The 19,771-nt window shown below is 52.8% G+C and overlaps 5 protein-coding genes across 5 annotated transcripts; 2 read left to right on the top strand and 3 right to left on the bottom strand.

The window, feature by feature from the left end:
• Positions 1–1,495: 1,495 nt before the first annotated feature.
• On the bottom strand, positions 1,496–6,178 carry CPAR01_07148 (long-chain-fatty-acid-CoA ligase; the record flags this gene model as incomplete). Its single annotated transcript, XM_060491418.1, has 7 exons — positions 1,496–1,813; positions 1,893–2,232; positions 2,300–2,825; positions 2,906–3,314; positions 4,355–5,555; positions 5,633–5,833; positions 5,895–6,178. The coding sequence occupies 7 exons, from the start codon at positions 6,176–6,178 to the stop codon at positions 1,496–1,498; spliced, it is 3,279 nt and encodes a 1,092-aa protein (XP_060350292.1).
• A 512-nt stretch (positions 6,179–6,690) lies between these two features.
• Positions 6,691–8,470, top strand: CPAR01_07147 (cytochrome P450; the record flags this gene model as incomplete). Its single annotated transcript, XM_060491417.1, has 4 exons — positions 6,691–6,937; positions 7,006–7,547; positions 7,636–7,966; positions 8,031–8,470. The coding sequence occupies 4 exons, from the start codon at positions 6,691–6,693 to the stop codon at positions 8,468–8,470; spliced, it is 1,560 nt and encodes a 519-aa protein (XP_060350291.1).
• A 538-nt stretch (positions 8,471–9,008) lies between these two features.
• On the bottom strand, positions 9,009–16,662 carry CPAR01_07146 (beta-ketoacyl synthase domain-containing protein; the record flags this gene model as incomplete). Its single annotated transcript, XM_060491416.1, has 6 exons — positions 9,009–10,407; positions 10,464–14,337; positions 14,394–15,144; positions 15,209–15,623; positions 15,898–16,015; positions 16,113–16,662. 6 exons carry the CDS (start codon positions 16,660–16,662, stop codon positions 9,009–9,011), a joined length of 7,107 nt encoding a protein of 2,368 aa, XP_060350290.1.
• Positions 16,663–17,421: 759 nt separating this feature from the next.
• CPAR01_07145 (DltD domain-containing protein) lies at positions 17,422–18,447 on the top strand (the record flags this gene model as incomplete). Its single annotated transcript, XM_060491415.1, has 2 exons — positions 17,422–17,532; positions 17,608–18,447. 2 exons carry the CDS (start codon positions 17,422–17,424, stop codon positions 18,445–18,447), a joined length of 951 nt encoding a protein of 316 aa, XP_060350289.1.
• Positions 18,448–18,679: 232 nt separating this feature from the next.
• On the bottom strand, positions 18,680–19,628 carry CPAR01_07144 (uncharacterized protein; the record flags this gene model as incomplete). The annotated part of the gene is made up of 3 exons (XM_060491414.1): positions 18,680–19,216; positions 19,285–19,502; positions 19,562–19,628. The coding sequence occupies 3 exons, from the start codon at positions 19,626–19,628 to the stop codon at positions 18,680–18,682; spliced, it is 822 nt and encodes a 273-aa protein (XP_060350288.1).
• Positions 19,629–19,771: the final 143 nt, after the last annotated feature.

The following is a 19,771-nucleotide window of genomic DNA, read 5'->3' as shown; positions in this document are numbered from 1 at the left end:
GTAATCAAGGAGGATGGCTGAATTCCTATAAATACTTCCTAGAAAAGATCTCTTGGTAACACTATCTAGAAGAGTATCTCTGCGAGGGCCAGATCTTGAAGTTCTTTCCCGCGTAAATTTCCGCGACGATCTCACCGAGTCAGTGGGATATGTGATCGCCATTCTGGGTCAAGGCCTAGGGTAAGTGTGAGAGCAAAATAAGATATCTACAGAAGACAGCCCAAGCCCACACTGCCCTGCAGATCTATAGTGTAGGGAAGGGTTCAAAGCCTCACAAACAATGCCATTAGCTAAACTCATGAAAGACTTTGGGCAGAAAAAAGAATACAGAGAGTAAAATTTGTAAAAAGGCGCGAAGAAGACGTGAAATGACATGCATCATACTGGCACAACCGGGGACTAAACTAAATAAATCTCACGGGCCAGCCGCGTTGGGGATGGAGGGTGGGGGTGGATAGGCACTACCCGCACCTGATGCTTTTAGCCTTTCGCAGGTCATCCATCTTCCATCGACATTAATTGGCGGTCACTTCCCCCGAAGGCTTGCTCTCCCACCGGCGTTGAGCAGGGGTTGTGGGTAGCCCGCCCCTGTCCGTCTCCAGTGATCCAGACCGGGACCCCACATCATTTTCCTCCGACTGCTGGTTGAAATTCAGAGGTGGAGGGACGTGAAAACACCCCCCCTTTTCGAAGTGCCGGCGTTGTATGCCCAACAATCTTGATTTGTTTTGCAGCGTCGATGTCATCAGGAATCTATAGCACCTCAAAGTCCTTAACTAAGCGCCGATACGTCGTACCCAAATTTTAAGAATATAAGAAAAATCAAGTTCCACCATCCGAATCCTTACTTTTGTGTCTTTTCAGCTATGGCCTTGTTTTGTCGATCGGTTCCCAGAGGCCTACAAGCAAATGACTGAGCGAACAAGCCCTTTTCTTATAGGGCTGAGAGACGCAATAAGCCTGGCCGTCCACGAAGTTATCGTTACATGTCTAGGCCCGCGAGGCCGTTCAGCGGGCCGCTCTAAAAATTGCGTGCCTATGATAGCCCCGACCCTATGTGACTGCCACCACCACAATTCAAGTCATTTCGTCACAGATCTGCGTTATAAAGAGCGAAAAGATGTTTCAACTCCGTGATTTTCCGAAGGACCCAATTGCATCGCGAGCCCTGTTATATGACTAGAATAGGATCTTAGGAAAGGCCACAAAGATTCGATTGGCAGCCAGTTTCAGATTCCCAGCTACCATTAACTCCAAGATAGCGTTATAAATAACAAATTCTTGCTCTCAAAAGAAATAAGACTGTACACTTAGATGGAAGATGTGATGCTCTCGCCTTAAGTGTTGCCGATTGGGGAACGCCCATTAGTGTTGACCATGGACGCGATCAAGTAGTCCTTGATAGCGAGTCACGATCCCTCGTCTGTTAAGCTTCCCAACCGCTGTTGTCAAGCCCTGGGGTAAATATTAGTCTCGAATTACTTGACATCATGACTCAGTTCTGAATGATGGCACTAACATTTTGAGGAGTCCACTCTGCATCGTCAACAAGCACAACAGCCTCTACCACCTCAATCGAGGCAAGTCCGGCCTCCTGAGCAATCTGTTGCAATTGCAGAAGAGCGCCATGCACGACAAACGGATGTCGTATAAGCGCTGATGTTTCGCAGGGGGTATCTAAACCATGTCTCTTAGCTAGGTCCTCCAAGGCTGGCGGTGAAGGAACGACTATAGCCGTTGGCTTTGCGCGGTGAGGCGATGCGTGGATGCAGATGTTAGCCACAAGCTTTGCAGAGCGGTAGATAGACTCTAGCTGGAATGAGTGAGTTGTGGTCAGTGTACACACCTTCCACGGGCAAATTAACGATGCATCATGCAGATCGGCGTCATACCTTTTCAAGCGCGATGTACTCTCCGTTGAGTGTCTTGACGAGGTTCTTCTTCCGGTCAATGATTCTGAAATGAAAGTCGTCGCCGCTGCATGTGGGTTCCCACTGCCCAATGTCGCCAGTGCGGATCCAATCGCCAGGCGCGACTGCACTCTTGGACTCATCGTCGTTGTCATAGTACCCTTCCATAACACTATCGCCCCGTATCCAGATCTCCCCCTGTGATGGAGTGTTACTGGTGAGGTAGCCTGCATCAGGGCAGTCAACCAGTTTCATTTCTATACTGGCCGGGATGCTCATAGATCCTGGTCGCCATTGGCCGGGATCCATCAGACCACCCATGCTGGAGGTTATCAAGACATCAGCTTCGGTTCAGCTTTGAACTCAGACTATCAAGTCCTTGAACTTACGCCATTGTCTCGGTTAAGCCATATCCGTTAATCAAAGGAGCCATCGCCATGGTCAAGAAGTTTTGCGTGCTTTCCGCTACGGGCCCGCCGCCTGACATGGCGAACCGCAGCCGGGGCCCAACCACCTCACTGGCGGCGGACGATAATATCCCATTGAAGCCGCATGTCCCGGCCAATCCGGCTGCGGCCCATACTTCTCTTGCTTTGACCCTCGACCAGAAAGCAAGTCTGTCAATAAAGCTTGAATTTTCCACGTTGGACAAAATCGCCTTTTTAATCCTTTCCCAGATAGCAGGAACACCGATCATAAAGGTGGGTTGGAAGGCATTTATGTCTCCCACTTCGAGAGTGCCAGATGGAGTGCTACGGTCGAAGAGCGTACGTGCACCACCGTAGCCCATCTTCACACCCCAGTAGAGACAGCTATTTTCGAAGGCGAATTCAAGAACATGAGCTAATGGTAAGTATGCGAGGAAAGAATCGGAAGACGAGAGATAGTCGCCGATCACGGAGTCAAGACCTGTGACTGTTGGCTGATTAGATAATCGTTCATGTTATTCTAAGGGGATAAGATCAAATATCATGGTGAATCAGGGGGTGACTTACCTGCCGCTACAACGGCCTTGTGTTTCACCGGAACTCCTTTCGGTATTCCTGTAGACCCAGAAGTGTAGTAGATGGCGCAAAGATCCTCCCTGTCAGGTGGAACAGGCTCACTCATCTTGCTCCGGCCAACCTGGCATAGCTGGCTGAAGCTGAGTATTTGAAGCCCTGGTTGTGTCTTCTTGAGTTCGAACAAGTCTTTGATCCACTCAGCACCTGCATCAAATGTACCACTTGGCTGGTCGTTATAGACTATGGCCTCAACTCGTGGAAGAGATCTGTTTGTCATTGCAGAAGTCACCTTTTGACAGAGATGGTGATCCACGAAGATGGCTTTGGCGCCTGTGGACTCCAGAGAATGCTCGAGGCCAGTAAGGCCGAGAGCTTCGTAGGCTGTCACGAAAACCATGGACTGTGAAGATGCACCATGAGCGATTGATAACCATTGTGGGCTTCATGGTTTTCGTCAATTTTGGTAATTCCACAAGAGTCCACAGGGGAAACTTGCCTTGTTGCTGCATAGACGAGAATCTTATCAGTTTTCTGGAGACCGACCGCCCGTAAGCCGGATCCTACATCATGAACCACAGTACAATGATCTTGGTATGATATGTAAGTGTACTATTGATGCACTTTTAGCCGCCTTGTCATATGTGATTACGGCAGGGCACGCCACCAACCAGAGAATTTCCTGGCAATCTGTTTTTTGCATTTAAGTTTTCGGCTTCACTTGCTCGTGCACCCAAAGCAGGCTTGTCTCCATATGTCTCTGCCGCCCAATGCACGATGTCATAGACTGTCTGTATCTCGTTATTGGGCTGCGACAATAACCCGGGTCTACCAGCAAGCTTGGTGTTTCTTTGGGGCCGAGTCTCGGCCGGGATAGGTGGGGCACTCGGTACCGTAGTGGAGAACGGGGCGGAGCCGGAGGCCCGGGCGCTGCATTCCGGGGACACCGTCATTGTGCCGTATCGAGCTTACTTGTGGGCGAAGTAAGACGATGCCCATGACTAGCACAGCGAATTGTTCAATTTAGGCTGTTTTAACTGCTGCAAGGTCTGGTACAGATGCCGTGTACCTAAGTCCTCGGGTGGTTTCAATCTGTCGCGCGTAGGCGCTGCGGCTCATTTTTTAGTCCCCGAATGCCGCCGCATTGCACATAAGCTCGCTCCTATTCTAGGCAAAATGGCCCGCTACCACAAACAAGTCGACTGGCTACTCTTCCTGGAGGATAACCCCGTGAAAAAACAATTTCATTTACTGACTGGGAAGTATCGTTGAAGAAACCTCAAAGTACCCGCGTGCAAGCTCTTGTGCCTGTCTCGCCCGAGCTGTTAGCATAGCCCGGGCCCTCAAGATAGCGACCCGCCCAAGGCCAGCTGACCTGAGTCCGTCACCCCATCCTTTACAGAGCCTGCCATGTCCATCGATCGACCATGCATCGCTAGATACTCCAGTAGGCCCAAAGAGAAGACCTTCGGGGTCGTATTTAGACTTGATGGCTTGCAGCCGCGGGTAGTTTGCCCCATAGAAGTCCTCTTTCCAAGTTTTGAGCTGGAAATCGCCCTCATTCATATAAGTCCCGGAACCAAGCGTAAGTTCCCTCAGTCTTGGCACAACGACGTCGGTGATTTCGTCGGCACGACGTTGGCCGTCCGCTCTAAGCGCACTAAAGTTCCACGTCGACTGTGCGAGTACCGTGATCAGGGTGTCTCGCCAGGCCGGGAGGACGGCATTGTCCGCAACGGGTTTCCGTCCAGGCACCGGCTTTACATCCAGAGCAACAAATCCCAGAAAAGCATTCGTGTCTTCAAGAATGTTGCGAAAGGCCCCGACAAGAGCGGTGCTGTTTTCCTCGACATTGGAGCGCGGGATCATCCTTCCGCCAAAGAGGTGGTGAATCGTGTAAGGGCCTCGGGGCAGAGGTCCACCGTGCTTGCTGTAATGTTCCAAGAATGTGGGTTCCGATGTCACTTCGAGCGTATACTGTACGTCTAGTTGATCGAGTCGGTCGACCAGCGGGCTTATCAATTCGGAGACCTGTTGCTTGGTCCACCCAGGGAGGGTAATAGGTGCGATGAAGAAGGCGTCCTTGGTGACGGCGTATCCAGCTGTCCCACCGGCGGTAGTGAGGCTAGGAAGGAGGTCTTGCCAGCTTTTGAAAAAATTCCAGAAGTCATCTTTCGCCACGCCGGCGGTAGAGAATGCCAGAGTCGCACCTCCGATGTAGCCGTCAGGATATGCTCTCACGGTTAGCGAGATCACGACTGCGTAGGTGCCAGGTCCGCCTCCGCTCAAGGCCCAGTACAGATCTGAGTGCTGCAGAGGTGTCGCCACCAGATGTTCTCCGGAAGGCGTGATGACTTCCCACTCAAGGACCTGGTCGGCTCCGAGCCCATACTGTGAGCTCAACGGACCGTGGCCTCCGCCTTGGGTATAACCGCCGGCGACGCCTACCGTCGGGCAAAAGCCTCCAACCACGCGAAGACCTTTGTTGGCGGCAGCCGTGTAGGCTTCCAGCCCACGTACGCCGGCGCCCATTCGGATAGCGGGACCGGTGTATGTTTCGCTTTCAAAATCCAGCACTTCTATCGAACGGAGGCTACTTGTCCATAGGGCAAGGCCCCCTTTGGCGGCGGACTTTCCCATGTAACTTGCACAAGTATGTCAGTGATTGTCTCGATACCTTATGCCAAAGGAACTTCGCTTTAGATGTGGCTTGTTACGCACTCATGTCCTGTGTTCTTGATGGCCAGCCGTAGGGAGTGCCTGCGTGCGAATGAAAGACCTTGCACGACGTCTTTTGCATTTGTTACGTTGATAGCGTAGGAAACACTATGTCCCAGCGTACAAGGGGTATCAGCAGGAGTGAATGGATCGCAGCTGGAGTTCTGCCAGTAAGGGCTCTGGATGCCGCCTGGCCAAGATTCGCTGCAATTACCTGTCAGACTGTATGACCCGAGCAAGGAATCAATGGGGTGTCAAAGCTCACTGAATCTCTGGCCAAACCCAGTCCTTGCGAATAGCGGCGCACTCGGCCTCGTCATAGTTCGGGTCGTGGCAGACAGACGCTGGAGGAACTGAAGCAATGAGACGACCGCCCACAGAGGCGTTAAGATCCTGCCATTGCAACTCGGATGGCCAACAGCTATCGCCGTCAGTACATGTGCAGAAGGGGCGGGCCCAGCTGGCAGAATTTCTTGTCAGAAACAAGGCGGCTGTAATTGCCAGCCCCACGATTGAGGCTGGCCCGGAAACTTGGGATCGAAATCTCATTGCTAAAAGAAATGAGCACTGAAAGCCAACTATGCGGTTTCTGCTCCAGAATTTCTTTACTTCACTTGAAATAGAGCAGTATTATCGCGCAATAGAACCAAGACAAGAAGCACCCAATAAAATTCCGCAGTCGCTAGGATTTGGCCAAGCTCGTTATTCCCCGGTGTTACTGATGGAAACAACACTATGGAAGATTACTTCGACTTACAAAAGAAAAAAAAGCCCCGACCTGCGTAGATGAAATCCGTGTGGCCCGATGCTGACGCCCATGCTGGCTACCTGACCAGCAACAAAAAAGGACTTCCCACTGAAAATCGGCCAGAGCGAACTCAACCAAGACGTGAATTTTGGAAGGAGATTACCTCGAAATAACCAGGCTTTGAGTTTGGTCTCGTCAAAATTTGTTTGGTCGTCACTCTCCTTTCCTGCCCTCCCGCCGGTCCTACCAACAGCCGACATTTGCCCCATCGTAGCCGCACAATCATTTTCAAGCACCTCAGAGACCAACAAGTATGATGGATTCCATATCTACGCCCGAGACTCGCTCATCTGCCGTTTTCTATGGCATTACAGGGCTGGTATGTTCCGCCGTGTATCTGCTCTCTCTGGGTATCTATCGTCTGTACTTTAGCCCGCTTGCCAAGTTTCCAGGGCCGAAGCTGGCTGCTTTAACGCAGTGGTACGAGGCCTACTATGAGCTCTTCAGCGGCGATGGCGGCCAGTTTATCTGGCATTATGCTAAGTTGCATGAGGAATATGGTGAGTGGACTTTGACTCGGCAACTGACTGTTTCGAGATCTCAACGTGTTGCTAACTGGTTTTCAAAGGCCCAATCATCCGAATTAACCCATGGGAGCTGCACATCCAAGACTCTAGCTTCTATGACGTGCTTTACTCGTCTTCTAGGCACTCCAGCAAGCTGACCACCCTCGCTCACCGTTTCAACAGCCCAGAGTCGGCTTTCTCGACCGTTAACCACTCCAGACATCGCCAGCGGCGGGCGGCTTTGAACCCCTTTTTCTCCCATCGCAGGATCGCTGAGCACCAGCCCAACATCCAGCGAATGATGCATCGCCTCACAGATCGCCTCACGCGGGAATACCTGGGCAAAGAGAAAGCGTTACGTATCGATCAAATGTGGGGATGCTGGACGTCGGATATCATCAACGACTACGCTTTCGACAAGCCGCATAATTTTCTTGACGCTCCGGACTTCCACGCGAGCTACACAGATGCCATGGTTGATCTTCTGGAGCCTGTTCACTATATCACGCAGTTTCCCCTCGTGACAAATCTTTTCAAGATGCTCCCGCTGTCGTGGGTTAAGGCAATGTCTCCTCAAATGGGAACTGTGCTAGACTTTAACAACGTTAGTAGTAGCCCAGGCCAGAGATACCGAACGAGCTGACTTTCGGATCATATATGACGTTTTGCTGATGTGTTACACGCTCGACTAGGAAATGACAAACCAGATCCGCATCCTCTTAAACAAGCCGGCAGAGGAAAAGGGGCAATCAAAGACCATTTTTGGCGTCATCCTCGAGTCAGACCTTCCAGCCTCAGAGAAGACGGTTGGCCGTCTCCAGCAAGAGGCAATCAGCGTGACCGGCGCTGGTATCGAGACGACGATGCGGGCCCTCAGTCTGTGCACATTCCATGTCCTGGCGAACCCCCCAGTGCTAGAAAAGCTCCAGGCCGAGCTCAAAGAAGCTATTGTGGATCCCAGAAACCCTCCCGACTGGGATGCGCTCTCTCAATTACCATATCTCTCAGCCTGTATCAACGAAGGTGAGTGCAGTTTATCGACATAGCTGATTACAGGTGAAATCTGCTGACCAAAATCATCCTAAAGCCCTTCGATTCGCATATGGAACGTCTCAGCGACTCCCTCGCACGCTCGAGGACGAGCCTCTCCGTTACGGCGAGTGGCTCATCCCCGTCGGCGCCACCGTGAGCATGGACAATTACGCCGTGTCCCACGACGAGGCTATTTTTCCAGACAACATGACCTTCCGGCCAGAGCGCTGGCTGGGCGACCCAAAGGCTCCTGATGGGAAGAAACTCTCGCGCTACATGGTCGCGTTTGGTCGCGGGACACGCTCCTGCGTGGGCATGCAGCTTGCGTGGGCAGAGCTGTACACGGGCATTGCGACGCTGTTCCGTAGGTTCAAGATGGAACTCTACGAGACTGAGCGGGATGCGATGGATCTGCACATGGACCGATTTGTGCCGCGTCCTAAGCCGCATACTCTTGGAGTGCGGGCTCTGGTTAAAGACGATCTGTATCAGTGACTGATTGCCGGTGGAAAAGACTGAAGATGTTGGAAATGTTTTGGGCGAAATGCTGTGAATCTGTCGTTACCGAGCTCTATAACAATATTCTTCTCACAGAAACTTACCAGCTTCAGTGTATCAATTCTGTGTAGACTCTTCGTCACGCAGAAATGGTGTCTTAATGATCTAGGACATGGATCGGAATTGCTTGGACGCTTAACACGGACAGCATCCAAACAAGGTGCATTGCAACTTAAGATTCTAGATAAGCAAGTGAATGTGTAGTGCTAGGCAATCTGAAGGCCACTAGACCTTTATTTTCACCTCCGTTTTGTCTGTTCAAAACATTTCGGAACGTTCTAAGGGCTAATGTTGTGAGGTGATATTCGTTGTGTTTCATTTGCGACATCACTACAATGTGTGAAAATAATGTTGAAATGATAATCAAGCAAACCGTTATAATAGCTAATTTGAGTTAAGATCCCAAAGAAACCCTGAAGGAGATGATACCAGAGAATAAAAAATGAAACACAGAGTCTAAAACGCAAGAAAGTCTTCATTCCTTCTTCTTCATCTTGGAAACAATCTTCTCACACAGCGCTGTTAGTGACGTGGCGCTCGTGATCTCCAGCGTTGTCAATTCAACTCCGAGATCCAGCCTGACCCAATTTCGCAGCTCTACGGCAGACAAAGAGTCCAAACCATAACTACTGAGTGGCTTGGCAGGTTCCATTGGTTCCGACAAGCGGAGGGTGGCCTGGAATTGCGTGTTAACGACGTCCACAGCGGCCTTCAATACCACCGAGGAGTCTGCACTGGATTGCAGTAACAGCATTAGCGCCTGCACCGCGCGCGATTTATCGTCCTTGCCATCCCCACCAGAGGTGGCCTCGCCGGTACCGAAAGCCAGGCTGACGAAGCGAGCGTCAACAAGAAGGTTCGAGGAGTCCGGCTGCGGCACGGCGATGGAGGTGATAAGTTGAGTGGAGTTGCCCGTCGAAGATGTTCTTTGCTGCTGCTGGATTGAAACGCGGACAATTTGGCGGAACAGGTTCTCATTAATGGGAGTCCAGGCGTCCCGATCCAGAGCCACGCGAAGGTCACTGTGCTCATGCATGTAGCCAACGTCGTCGATGGCACCCAAATCGACCGAAACAGCGGACAGCCCGAGGCCTTGGCGGTATACGGCAAAGGCATCGAGGAAGGCATTAGCGGCTGCGTAGTTTGCCTGACCCTTTTGGCCAACAACACCAGAGACCGAGGAAAGCATAGTGAAGAAGGAGAGATCGAGGCCCTCCTCCTGAGCGACGTTATGAAGGTTCCAGGTTCCGGGGACTTTGCAGGCCACGGCGCCATGGTACTCCTGGGTCGTCATGGAGGTGAAGATTTTGTCTCTCAGGACCATGGCGCCCTGAATGACGCCACTGACGGGAACGCTGGAGGATTTGAAAGCTCTTCGAACGTCTTCCAAAACTGAAACATCGCCCCTGACCAGATCGACCTTGGCACCTTGGGCATGGATGTTCTTCAACACAGCCTGTGACCGCTCATCATCGTAACCGCCACGTGCGAGGATGACGAGGTGCTTGGCGCCTTTTTGGGCCAAGTAGACGGCCAGAGATCCGCAAAGACCTTTCAAGCCACCGACGATGAGGATGGAAGTAGTCTGGGGCAGATCGAATCTGCGTATCGCGGGGCGGACCATCACAGTCGGCTTGTCAGCCTTGTCTTTGGCGGAGAGAACGATCTTGCCCATGTGCTTAGCCGCACGCATGTAACGGAAAGCACCAGCCACATCCTCGAAGGGAAAAGTAGTCATGGGAGCAATGGGCTTGATGGCGCGCTGGCTAATGAGGCTCATCATCTGGCGCATGAGCCTGGCAATGACGATGTCCGATACGTGCTCGTGGGACATATCAAAGCAGCGGTATGAAGCGTTGCGGCCAAACGGCTCCCTAAGATGGTGTCAGTTGTCGGCCTCACGTAAGGAGATAAAATGAATGAGACTCACATGGAGAGGTAATTGCGATCAAGCATATCCCTCTTCCCCAGCTCGACCATGGTGCCGCCATCAGCGATACAGCGCCACGACTCGTCCAAAATATCGCCGGTGAGAGAGTTGAGAATGACATCGACGCCGTGTCCTTTTGTGGCGGCCTTGAGCTGAGCAGCAAAGGCAGTGGTTCTTGAGTTGAAGATGTTCTCTCTGGGGATGCCAAAGCTGTCTACCAAGAAGTCCATCTTCTCATCAGTGCCGACGGTCGCGTAGATCTCTGCGCCAATGAATTTACAAATCTGGATCGAGGCGATTCCAAGACCACCGGATGCGGAATGGATAAGCACTTTGTGCCCGGCCTGTGTGTTGGCAAGATCGAAAATGCTGTAAAGCGCAGTGAGATACACACTGGCCAGAGTTGAGGCCTCCTCGAAAGACATCCAGTTGGGGATGTGGTGCGTTCGCTCAACAGAGGCGATGACCCTGTTTCCAAATGCTCCCTTCTTGAAGACGAGCACCCGGTCTCCTGGCTTGTATATGTTCGCAGCGTTTTTGCCAGCCCGACGGATCTCGCCCGCACCTTCGAGGCCGAGGAGGTGTTGGTTCTCCGGAACAATGCCCATCGTGACGGCGACATCCTTGAAGTTTAGCCCAGCGGCGAACAGTTCAACTTCCACGCTGCCGTCGGGGACAGACAGCTCTGTAGCGGCGACCTCGGTGTACTGGAGAGAATCAATTGTGCCGACACGCTCGCACTGCAGACGAACGGTCGTGTTAAAGTCATGTAGCTCACCCTCAACGAGTTCAGCGCCGTGGGCCAAGGCTTTCTCAACAACGTTAACAGCCTCATTGGGCTGCACTCTGCTGATATGAATGACTCCCTGGCGCTCGACAAACTCGTTTTCAATACTCGTCGTTTGTCTCCGATGAACAGCCCTGCCGAGGTGCTCAAGGATGTCATTTATGGCAGAGACGGTCTTCGGACCCGTGGCTGACTCAACATCCAACGTTGTGATACTGATGGAAGGATCCTCGTTGCGAACTGTACGACCCAGACCGTGGATCATGGCCCTGTCGGGGCTTGTGACGTTTAGCTGAGAGCCCGAGGTCACCCACAATACTTGGTTGCCTGATACCAACGTGTTCTTGAGAAGCTGCCACTGGGCTTCTGTAATAGTCGGCAGGACAGGGGCGGAGAGATCACTTAGTACCAGAATAGTTCTGTGGTCGTCTTGGGTATGTTCGGTATCCGTGATCTGCCATCCGAACTTTGATAGATCTGAGACAACTTGTGCGGTCACGTCTGTTGGGTCAGAGAAGTGTATAAGCTCAATGCCTTGCTTTTTGGACACGGCCTCTGAAGCAGCGACGAGAATGTGAATAGTGTTGCCATCGCCAGAAGGGATGCTGAAAGATGAACAGAAACCAGAGGATGACGAGATTTCCGGCACGTCAGCTCCGATGGACTGGATTACGACGTGGCCGCCGTCCGATACCAGCGTGCGTGCGTTCCGTACCACATTATCTTGCGACTCCGATGATTCATCAGCCGCTCTGATAATGACAAGATCAAAGGTTTTGTCAGGGGTCTGCAATTTTTCCGGGTCAGCTGCAACGTCGAGGACGGCGTAGGCCACACCTGACTTGCTGCCGTACGTCTCCTCAGCGTTCACGACAGCAGAAGCATCGTGAGAAGAGAACTGGAAGCTGCGACAAGCAGACCTCACCACAGGGTCGGCTTTGCTACCCTCAAGCCATACACTACCGGCCTCGGAGGGTATCATGCTGGCCTCAAGCACACTGAGATTCGGGAACTTGTGAGCAGTCAAGTCGATGAATTCGTTGAGGGGATCTTCTGCTGCGGCGATGGCCGCCACGGTGTCTTCAGTAAGGAACGTCACATCTGGCTTCCATGAGATGCGACTGTACGTGTGTGACGAGTATGGATCCTCCTGTGTATCCAGTTGGTGATATCTTAGGCCAGTGAGCTTGAAACGCAAATCTCCAGTCTCAGAGTCAAGAACGACTGCGTTGGACTTGTAACTCTTGGTACTTTCGGGCAGGCCAAGGCCTACGTACTCAGAGCTCGTCGTGGAGATACCTTTTTCAGAAACGCTCTCCGCTGGGAAAATGGTCAGCTCATCAATGATGGCAGGGACCAATACGGCACTGATCCCGGGCCTATCACCGGCCCACAGAGAAGGGGCACAAGACTGGAATGATCCATCAATGGCGGCGGGGTGCATCGGATACCACGACTGCGGGTGCTCCGAGGCGGGAGGACTCAAATCCACGAGAGACCGAGACTCGCGCGAACCGGCGATGGACTCGATCTCAAGATGTTTCTGGAAAACCGGACCAAAGTTGTAGCCTGTATCGTGCATGGCCTTGTACCATAGAGCGCCGGGGACGGGGTCTACCAACGGCTTGACAGTGCCCTCGGCTGCAGTCAAATTTTCGGGGGTGCTCTCCTGGATTCTGACTAGGCCACGGCAGTTCTCGAGCCAGGCGTCCCCTACCTGAGAGCTGATTTTGAATTCGTACCAGGAATCTTTGGCTCCCGTGCGCGGGTGAAGTGCGAGCATGACCTTGGTAGCTTCGTCTGAGTCGTCCAGCACAAGGGCGCGGATGAAATTGATGTCTCGAAGCTTGTAATGGTATGCTGTAGGGAGAACCTTAGTCTCCAAAGTACGCAGCGCTTCGGTGTTCTGGCGGATAGCCTCCATAGCCATGGCGATGAAGCCAGCCGCGGGGAAGACAATCTCCGGGCCCATCTTGTGGTCCCGAAGCCAAGGCAGGTCTGCCAGCTTGAGAGACTTCTTGAAAGACGGCGCCTGCCAGGAAGTACCCAGGATCTTGCTGCCCAAGAGGTCATGGTGCGGGAAAAGACGGTATCGCCAGTCCTTGCTAGCGTCGCTTTCGTACCAGTACTGCGTAGAGTGGTCCCATGAGTAGTTGGGCAGGTCGATAATGGTTCTCGGTTTCCAAGTCTCAGTCTTGTTCACGTTGGCTAAGTTGACCTCTCCGCCGCTGATGAAGAGCTTGCCGGCCACCTCGTAGAGCGACTTGAGCGCGGCGGGGCCACGAGACCAGGCCGCAATATACTGGACTTCGGCGCCATCTCCGAGGACAGCCTTTTTCACCTGGGCCACAGGACCTGAAAGCGCACCGCTAGGGCCGATCTCGATGAGGAAGTCCGGACGGTTGTCATCCGCGAGCATGGTCTTGGTAGCTTGTTCAAATCGTACCGCAGAGCTCATATTGCTCTTCCAGTACGCCGCATCAGCAGCGTGGCGCATCTCTTTGCCAGACACGGATGAGAACATCCGGACGTTGTCATGTTTCCTGTCCTTCTTGCACGCGCCAAAGTCCTGGCGAAGCAGAGCCTCGTACAGACTGCTCACTTCCAGCATGAAAGGCGAGTGGTATGCCAGGTTCACCTGCAGCAGGCGGGCAAAATGCGATTCTGCTACAAGGGAGGCCATGACCTCCTCGAGCTTGTCCACCTTGCCAGACAAGGTGACGCTGCTGGGGCTGTTAAAGCAGGCAATGTGCACTAGGCCAGCGTAGGGTTCCAAGAAGGGCATTACGGCTTCAGCGCCCAGCCCAACCGCGAGCATGCCTACGTTCTTGGTGCCATCTACGACGTTGGCGAGCTGCTTGGCAGCTAGGCCGCGGTAGTAAGCGACCTTAATCGCGTCTTCCTTGGACAGATAGCCCGCAGCATATGCAGCGGCGATTTCGCCCGATGAGTGACCGACCACGCTGTGCGGAGCGATACCCCAGACTTCCAGCACGCTCAGGATGGCGAGCTGAAGCGCTGTGCAGAGTGGCTGGGAAAACTCGGGCTGGCGAAGGAGACCAGGACTGCGCGGCTCTACCAGTTCATCTGCATTGATGTGAGTAATTAGGATCAAGAATGCGTCAGGGATGAGGAGCAAATACCGAGCAAAGACCACGTTGGAGGGACAAGAGCGGTCTTGAGGACAGTATCCAGATGCTTCAGCAAGTCTCTGGCGGTAGGGAAGGCATCGACAAGAGCCTTTCCCATCTGCGACCATTGAGCGCCCTGGCCGGTGAAAACAAAGCCGATCTTTGGAGCTTCCGGGCTCTTCTTCCCCAGGACGAGAGAGTCCTCGGCTATCACCGCCTTATCCGCTAGCAAGAATCCCCGATTGAAGTGCGCGCTGCGCTTGCTCGAGAGTGTGAAAGACAGGTCTCGCAAGTCGGCTTTGACACTCGGGTTCAAAAGGTGCTTGCGCAGCAGCTTCACGTAGCCGCGGAGCGAAAACTCGTTATTGGCCGAGAAGACAAGCAGCTGGGGCTTCTTTGCGACTGATGCCGTGGAGGAAGCATCATTGTCGTCACCGAAGAGATCAGCCTCCTCAGCGAGGTGTGAAGAGACGTGGAAGGAGGTCTGTTTATTCTGTAGATATTGATCTGCCGACTCGAGGACGACGTGAGCGTTGGAACCGCCATATCCGAACGAGTTTACAGACGCCCGCTTGCGTGCCCCTGTCGGCCAGGGCATGCTAGTGCGTGTGGCAAACACCTTCTGGCCCTTAAAGTCGATCTTGGGGTTGGGAGTCACGAAGGTAGGGTTGCCGAAAATGGTGCCAGTCTCGAGAGACAGGATGGTCTTGATCAGGCCTGAGATGCCTGCTGCCGGCTCGGAGTGACCAATGTTGCTCTTGATCTAGGTAGGTGTTAGTTGCGGTCAACTTGTGTCATTTTACCAGCAGTGGAGAGGATGAACTCACGGAGCCGATTATCAAGGGCTGATCGGGACTACGCGACGGCGCAAACACTGAGGCGATACCACTGACCTCGGTCGGATCGCCTGCCTGTGTGCCAGTGCCATGGCACTCGAGATACGTGGTTTCGTTAAAATTCGTGATTCCAGCGTTAGCATAAGCCGAACGGATGGCCGCCGCTTGTGCCTCTGAGCTGGGGCTGGCGATACCGGGAGTGTTGCCGTCACTATTAGTAGCGGTGCCGAGTATCACGGCGCGAATAGGGTCACCGTCACGGAGGGCGTCCGAGAGGCGTTTCACCATTACGGCGTTGACTGCCTCACCCTTGATGTAACCGTCCGCCTTGACGTCAAAGGTGTGGCATTTTCCAGATAAACTCGAGGCTCCCTTCATTGGGCCAACATCCATGTTGTGTTCCGGGCTAGACTCACCCCTCCAGAGTCAGACAGTGTTTCCTGATTAAGAAGACGACGGCCGAGAAGGGAAACTCGTTCTAATGCTCACCTCAGGTACAAGTTGCAGCCGGCGACAATTGCTCCGTCCATCTCCCGGGTACGTAGATAGCGACATGCCACATCAAGAGCTACCAGGCTGCCCGAACAGGCTGTATCTATTGTCATACTACCGAGACAGGTGTCAGATGTGGCTGCAGGATCCGTGGGGATCCGCCGGGTAAGACGGATGGATACGCTTACCTGGGACCCTTGATGTTCAGAAAATGACTGATCCTATTGCTTAGAATAGCCCGACCAACGCCAATTGTGACAGAAGGAGCGCGGTCTTCGGGATCGCGGGCCTGCATGTCGGCGTAGTCTGCAAATTTTGTGTTGCTGTAAGCCAAGGTTCATCCCATAATAGCACCCAGGGCAAAGGTCTGGCCTGAACGAAATCAGACGAGAAAAGAACGTACCGACGGCGTATGATCCGACGAAGCACCCAACCTGGGCCCCTTGCAGCTCTTGCAACGTCACACCTGAATTCTCCAGACACTCGTATACGACCTCGAGGAGCTGTCTCTGCTGCGGGTCCATTGCGATGGCATCGAGCCGGGGAACCTGGAAGAAGCCGGCGTCGAACTCACGTGGGTCAATGTTCTCTAGGAACATGCCGCCCGGAGACCTCATCGTTTTGGGCTTCTTGGATCCGTCATGGTGGCCGTCCAAGCTGAAGCGAGATTCGGGCGGCTCGTTACGGGCGACGCCTCCGCGCTTCAGGAGCTGCGTCAGTGCGTGCGGGTTGTCGACTTCGCCCGGCAGACGGCATCCCATGCCGATGACGGCGATCGGCTCATGGGCTTGAGGTGGGCCATTGGTGGGGCCGTTTACGCTGCTGCCATTATAGCCGTTGGTATCGTTGATCCCGTTGGTTCCATCGGTGTAAGTGGCGCCGTTGGTACCGTTGCTCGGATAGTTGTTGTTCGGAATCGTGTACGCACCGTTTCTCCCGTCGTTGATCGTCATCTTGACTGCAGTTGTCTAGGTCTGGGCTAGGCCTAGCTGTTTGAAGAGGGAATAGGGTAGAGAAGCCTTTTAGTAAGGTAGATAACATCGACAGTCTATAGACAATGGTCGTGAGATCCTGGTTCCTTGGTTATTCAAAGCGGGCAATCAGTCGGTATGTACTGAATCTCGAAGGAGCAGGAACGAGAAAGAAGGTAATAGAGCCACGTCACGAACTTCTCTTTGAACAAGAGAGGGCCTTGAGAGTGTCCTGGCCGTTCTGAAGTGATACCAGTGCTTCCGATAATGGTTTCAAAAACATTCACCGATGACTTACATGTATTTTGACATTTTATGGAGTTCGGGAGTGCCTCGGATGGTTTCCATGTTTGGTCATCGTGGCAGACACTCATCATCAGTTGGATGGGTCTCCCATCCGCCCATAGCACGCCACTAATCATCAGCCTTGCTATGGCATGCCCACAACTCGGGGATATTCTGACAGGGAATAATCTGACATGCTGATTGGGTGAGCCGGTTCTTGAGCTGGGTATCAACACTGTTGGTCTTGAAAGTGGCCGGTGCAAGTGGAAGACTTCGGGCAGTTTATCCTACGCCGTAGACCTTTCAGTTGTTGCATTGAACTCGCCCATTACAAGGTCAACTGTCTGATAAGGAACGCCTAATGCGCTTGTAATTCGTGAATTTTGCCATCTCGGTCACTAGATAGCCCCAGCAAACAAGTTCTCTTCCGTCGAATCCTGCGTCTCAACTGCAATAATGAGTACCTTCTTCCGCGACGTGGAATTCCAGACCGTGGACGGGCTGACCCTTAGGGGCTGCTTCTATCCCGCTCCTGGCCGTGGTCCTGCAGCCATCATTACGCCCGGGGTAAGAATCTCATGATGGAATTCCCTGATCGATTTTCGAAGGCTTTCCCCAGGTTGACATTCAGCCCCTGCCTAGTTTAACTGCGTGAAGGAGATGTTCGTGCCAGAGGTGGCCGAACAGTTCCAGCTTGCCGGAATTTCAGCACTCATTTACGACCCACGCAGCCTAGGCCTCAGCGATGGTCAGCCCCGGAACGAGATCGACCCGATGAAGCAGGTCTCAGATTACTCAGATGCGCTGACCTACCTCCGCGGCCTTCCCGAAGTCGATCCGGAGCAGATCTTCTTCTGGGGCCAGTCCTTTGCCGGCTGCGTCGCACTCTGTGCTGGCGCCCTCGACAAGCGCGCACGCATGGTCGTTTCCATCTGCCCACTACTGGACTTTGAACTCACGCCGCAAAAGTTCCCCCGCGTTCTCGCACGCAGCATGGCCGACCGCGAGTCCCGCGCCGCCGGCAACCCGCCAGTCTTTTTGCCTGTGCTGACCGAGGACGGCGTCAACCCCGCCGGCCTGGGTATTGGCGCCGACAAGGAGGAGTTTGATTACATGGTCAACGCCAAAAAGTACGGCGCCAGTCGCCACGAGAACAGAACGACGCTTCAGTCGTACTACAAACTCATTATGTGGCAGCCCCATGGTATAATGAAGTACATGTACCAAACGCCCGTTCTCATGGTCATTCCCGAGCTGGATCAGATCTCGCCCCCAGATCAGCAATTTGATCTGTTCGGCACGTTTCCAGGCCCGAAAAAGGCGCACGTATCTGTTGGCAAAGGACATCTTAATGTACTCAGCGGTCCAGAGTTCCCAGACCTGGTTAAGATGCAGGTGGACTTTATCAAGAATGTTTTGGCTGGAAAGGTAGATGAGTATGTGGGTGTTGCGCACGGAACGAGCAATGGCGAGACCAATTGACGGTACTAAGTAAACGAGTAAATACAGATTTCTTATGATAGTTTCAATGACAATCATCTTGTTTCACACATGAATAAAATATTCGGATTATCATGTCGTTACAATGGTGTACATTCAATAAGGTAGTTACATATGTTTCCTCTGGAATTCAATGAGTGATCAAGGATCGCTGCGAGACTCGACACTCTAAGTCTGGAGTAGGTAGACTTAGAAATAGTTCCAATTTCTTTCACTAAACCTCCACTAAGGCAACCGCCGACTCAATCAAGTCGCAAATTTCTTCACTCAAGTGTCGCGGAACTTCATGGCCATAACAATGCTCCAACACCGAAGCCCGTTCAGCACATGCCAGCTCTAGCACATCTTTACTATGAAGGTACCACGGATCACGCCGGCCAAATATGTGAACAGTAGGAATGTCCATTCTGACTTCATCCGATGTTGAATGGAACATTTGATAGAACATCGCTGCGGTCGGCTGTTGACATGCCTCTTCGGTTCTGTGGAAGTCCTCATCGTCGTCATCTTTGAGGTACCTGTCTGGGGTAATAAGATACGTAGGGACCTTGTTAGGACGATTGTACCGAGCAAGAATGCTACAGTCCACATTGCAAGAGACGCCAAAGTAATCCCGCGTGTCAATCCCATACATCAGGCTGTGTGAGAAGGGTAAAGGGGAGCCGATGAGAATGGCAAACTTGAAGAGGGGTGGTATTGACGAGGTTTCAAGCTGGTGGCGCAAGATCATCGACACCGCGACTGCAGCGCCCTTGCGGTCAAGTTTGTTAGACCCCGAGCCCGATATGAGAAGGATGAACCGCTCCCGGTGAAACCTACCTGGCTGAACCCCATGATTCCATCAAAAGGGCCCTTTTCAGCCATGATGGACTTGACGTGACGGTGGGCCGCGGTCACCGACTCAGTAGTCGGCGTTCTATACCAGCAAAGGTACGGGCCCGGATACACCTTGGCTATATCCGCCTCTGGCTTACAAGTGGTCGGACCATCGACAAATGTGAAGTCGTAGTCCGATGGCAGCAAACTCCGAAAGGATTCTGTGAGTTGAGTCAGTAGTGCTGATAGCGCGAGATAAGACAGCATGAAAATGACTCACCTGTCTGCGAGGCAAATATCTGGCTGTTGATGCCCATGCCATGGAGGCAAAGGATTCGGCACGGCATGTTGGATTATACAGATCAACTATTGGCTGCTGATTGCCACTGAACAATTATTCTGGGTGCTTGGGAGTTTCGGATACTTAAATGCTTACCTCTTCGGGGGCTTTTTGGGTGTCTTTAAGGTTTGCACTTTGAATGGTGGGATG

The sequence above is a fragment of the Colletotrichum paranaense genome, assembly GCF_030867605.1.
Source record: "Colletotrichum paranaense strain IMI 384185 chromosome Unknown Scaffold_5.1, whole genome shotgun sequence".
NCBI lineage: Eukaryota > Fungi > Ascomycota > Sordariomycetes > Glomerellales > Glomerellaceae > Colletotrichum > Colletotrichum paranaense.
Note: the sequence above shows the minus strand (reverse complement) of the source record. Positions and strands in the feature narration are given on the sequence as shown.